The sequence below is a fragment of the Phoenix dactylifera genome, unplaced genomic scaffold (genome assembly GCF_009389715.1).
Source record: "Phoenix dactylifera cultivar Barhee BC4 unplaced genomic scaffold, palm_55x_up_171113_PBpolish2nd_filt_p 000437F, whole genome shotgun sequence".
NCBI lineage: Eukaryota > Viridiplantae > Streptophyta > Magnoliopsida > Arecales > Arecaceae > Phoenix > Phoenix dactylifera.
The window spans coordinates 210,888-215,354 of NW_024067872.1; the positions used below are offsets into that span (position 1 = coordinate 210,888).

A 4,467-nucleotide genomic window follows, 5' to 3' on the forward strand; every position below is an offset into this window, starting at 1 on the left:
TCCCACTAAAGAAAAGACAATACCATAGTTTGCGGATGATTTACACTTGCTATAGTTCATGCCCCTTAGCTAAAACAAACCATTTCGCTTTAATGAAGAAAATAGAATTCATAGTCCTGACAACCGATGAACAGGTCCAAATCATCAAACTCTGGTGGATTACACATAGCCTGCGGATCCAAGGACCCCTGATTGTTTACTCCCAAAAGCTCATTGGTGAGCTCTTGGTAACCATCTTGATGCATCATGCCATACTCTTCTACTCCCAGCTCACTGCCACTGCTTCCACCCTCATTTCCATCGACATCCGGCATTGATGCGAAGTCGAAGAGCTGCCCGACGTCAAATTCGGAAGCAGGCAAGTCAGCCCATGAGCTTGCCAACTCCTCATTGTGATCAGGGAGCATGCGCTCCTCCGAGACCGTCGGCTTGAATCCCTGGCTTGGTTCGAGAGGAGTATTTGATGGGGGAGTATGGCCATGAACACCACCCTCATGCTTCATGTCCAGCTTAAGGTTTAGATCATCGATTGTTAATGGCCTTTTGCTCAAGTGAGTATTCCAGTGGTTCTTTATCTCGTTGTCTGTCCGGCCAGGCAGTCTTCCAGCAATTAGAGACCATCTATAACACAGAGTCCAAGGTGATCAGATTTCAAAGCATGCATGCTTGTTTTCCAACATCAGAAGGTGGCCCTATTTCATGCATTCTGAGCTCAAAATATTTCAAGAAAGTTGAGGATGCTTGTGGTTCTCATTGGCATTGCTTTAAAATGAAATGGAAGACTTGCAGAGCTTGGGAACTTTGGCCGATGAGCTTTACAATGCAGTACACCATGTTTCTCGGTGTATCACGGGCCCGTTGACGGCATGGGCGAGTGACTTTAATGGGCATGGAAACTTGGTTGGAGGGAACACAGAGTCCAAAAACTGGGCCATGCATGTCTTCCAACCAAACACCATGCACCAAGCGTGGCATGCCATCACTTGATCCGTGATACACCGAGTGGCATGTGGACCAACTACCAAGCGTTCAATCTTTATCAGATGGGTGACCAGTCGAAATGATTTTGTGATTGAAGTAGGAGTACCGTGATCCAAAGGATACCTGTTGCCCAGGAGGTTGTGGAGTCGAATAATGAGATCCTCTTCATCTTCGGATATATTCCCTCTTTTTATCCCAGGCCTGAGATAGTTTAGCCATCTCAGCCTGCAGCTCTTCCCACACCTATTAAGCCCTGCCAATAGAAAAGAAATGCTACCAAATTATTATTAGAATCAAGATCTTCATCAATGTCCCTCGCTGCTTTCCCATTATATATATAAAAGAAAGCATTGCATCTCTGGTGAGAGCTCATACTCAGTGCTCACTTCTCACAGTAGTGCTCAATTTCTTAAGTAGTTAAAGCAAAAGATTATATCTGCTTTTCAGCATATACTTCTGGGGAACTGATAAAATTGTGTGCAATAATGAGTAAGAAGTAGGGGGGAAAAAATAAAGAGAGATGAAAGCTTGGCTATGCATAAGAAGAAACACACAGAGAAATAGAAAGAAGTCTGGTATAAACTAAGGAAAAAGACAAGCAAGGGCATATAATAGAACTTGCAGATATTGTTAAATGAGATTTAATATTGTTGTTTAACCTTTGTGCAGGCTTTTTACCTCATTTTAGGCTTTAGTTTAGTGAAAGTTCTAAGGAAAGAAGAATTTTGGTTCCTCTTAGTGGCCTGCAGTTGCGGACCCACCACTTGGTGATCTCTTGGTTTTTCCATCCTTCGGTCTGATTCTGACAATGATATGAAAAATGACAACTAAATAAAAAGAATGGTGTTTTACCATATGAAATAACATTTGATGCAATCATGTTAGCGAGATATTTAATTTTTAGTATCACTACATTTCTGAGTTCAGAAAAGAGACAAGTACTGGCCATAGAGGAAGCCAAAAATTCATCATACATGAAAGACAGCCTACTTTTAATTCAGTTGATTATTACTAATTACTTAGAAGACAAAATTATTGTTTTTATGGAAAACCTTTTCCAGTTTTCCAAGGAAATTCGCAGAATGAACTCTTATTAATATGGCATGCTGCAATATTTCAAAGATTTCAACTCAAATAGATTGCCAATGAATCGGCAAGTCACATACAGCCCTCAGCAGCTTTTCCTTGCGTACTTTTTCCTTTTTCCCATCAGTTTAAAGCTTCAAAATAAAACCGAACCTGTGACTCAGTGTTATTATGGACTTCTTCATGGATTCTCCCGGTTCAGTCTCTATTAATTTCTTTCTATCATCATTTTTTTTCTGATCTCTAAATAATATAAGTTGGTGTTTGGGTAACAGCTCAAGACTTGCCTAATTTCCTATAATCTACTCAAACACCCAGTTAAAATTCTAACCTCTTTTAATTAATACTCACAGAGCACAAAAGAAGAAGAAGAGGAAGAAAAAGGAGATCTGTCCACTTGTATCCATTTGAAGAGCAATCTATAATGTACATGGAAGCTTGCTCATGGGTGTGTAGACTAGCAGTAGCAATCAAAACATTTTGTGGGTAAAGAAACCCTTTTAATTAAATGCTCTCAACAAATATTTAAAAGAAATATTCTTAATTATCTGCATCACTTTATAAAATCAGAAACAATAATTGCCAACAAAAAAAAAAAAAATCAGAGACTAGCAACTAAAGGACCATTAGTTGCAGCTAGCTGTTCTACATACCTTTTGTCACTTTTGTTCATTTTATTTTTTAGGTATGTATTCATTCTCTATCTGTCGTCCTCTAATGGTAATTTGCATCTATCCTAAGCCATAAGACTATTTCCTTTAAAAGCCAACTCTCCTATCTTCTTCAGACCTACATACTTGAGTCATTAGAAATTAAGGAAAAAAAAAGGTATAAGAAAAGAATAAAAAGATAGCTCTCCATCTAAACAAAGGTGGGGTTGGGTTGTGGGGGGAAAAGAGAGAGAGAGCAGACCAGCTTTGACAGGGAGAGCTCTCCACTTCTTGTCACCATGAACCTTAATGTACTCCACAAGTTTCTGGTCCTCCTCAGCAGTCCACGCCCCTCTGTTCATCATCACCGCCGCCTTCCTCCCGCCTCTCTCTGCCTTCTTCGCCATCTCTTTAGCTATAACTCTTGTGATAGCTTCCACACTTCCACTGTAGGAGACTCGAACGAGCTACACCACTAGTTGTGTGGTGTAATCTCTGGGCTTAAAGAGTAAGTATATAGAAATAAAGGGAGGGAAAGGACAATAATGGAAGCTATGGAGAACGAACCAGTACTCCATCCTCCTCCTTTATAGTGCTCCTCTTCACATGCGTATCTAACCCTCCCCCCCCAACAGTCCCCCAAAAGGGCCCCAGTTCCATGCGGTAGAAGGGGTGGTGAGAACTCGACATCTAATTATTGGACGTCAGACTAGTCTTCAACTATAAAACCTCTTAGCGTTAAGGTTTGCACATGGAGCTCCTCAAACTACTAAAAAAATACTAAGGGTTTTTTTTTTTTTTTTTGGGTGAATCGGCTGCTCACACTATTCTAAGAAGGTCTCCAAAATGGTGAGCAATAAAGGAGGCGACTCAATCAGCAGCCTGGTTCGCCTCCCGCAAGACATGTCTCTGAAGAATTCGGTCCTCCCGTAGCATCCGACGAATGTCACCCAGAAGCGAAAGAACGGCACTACGGAAGGGCTAATATTCCCGAATAAGGCAGTCCAAAGGGAAACCATTGTATACTGTTATATCACAGGTGACAGCAGCTCTCTATCGTCCTTTTATAACTTTTATTATTTGCCTTTATTATTTGTTCTAGCCATTGTTTATATACTAATTCAGATTTATTTCCTCGGCGGGTATAAAAAATTGAATTTGAATAAAAATATTTTATTGGAATAAAAAATAATAATATCAGGATAAGAGAAAAGGTAGATAATGATTTGGTTTCTGAAAAAAAATTTATGCATCACTGTGACGTCAGCCTTGGTTTGTCAAACCTTCGGAATCGTGTGATGTATCTCATGTGATGCAAACTATTTACCAGTTGAATGAAGAATAAATTGGTAATTCTGCAAAGCCTGTGATTTGATTTGTGCCTCCATAACAAAAGGTCAGGGTCTTCTCTCTGATAAGTAATACTGGGAGGGAGTTTTAGGTAAAGAGCTGGAATTGCTTCATGGGCTGGCTGGCTCGAGCCGGTTCGAGCTGGAATGAGCTGGAATTACTCTTGTCGCAGCGCTCTGCGATCAGGATGTTCCAAATTTTTGGAGAGCTGTTCAATTGATTTAAAAGTTGTCTACTTCGTGCACTCCAAATGGATCACATCCCCATGTCTAAAGGACACCAGACTTAGTGTTCCAAGCTTAACCTCGTTCAAAATGTTATGTTATCTCCATGAGAAATAATTGAATTGCACATAAACATTAATTGCCAATGGAACACCTTGCAAAATTTCGTATCATCG

The 4,467-nt window shown here is 40.3% G+C and overlaps 1 protein-coding gene across 1 annotated transcript; it reads right to left on the bottom strand.

The window, feature by feature from the left end:
• LOC103698612 (transcription factor MYB3-like) lies at positions 1 to 3,283 on the bottom strand. Its single transcript, XM_008780644.4, has 3 exons — positions 2,980 to 3,283; positions 1,105 to 1,234; positions 1 to 621 (listed from the first exon to the last, which is right to left on the bottom strand). The coding sequence occupies exons 1-3, from the start codon at positions 3,122 to 3,124 to the stop codon at positions 90 to 92; spliced, it is 807 nt and encodes a 268-aa protein (XP_008778866.1). The 5' UTR covers positions 3,125 to 3,283; the 3' UTR covers positions 1 to 89.
• Positions 3,284 to 4,467: the final 1,184 nt, after the last annotated feature.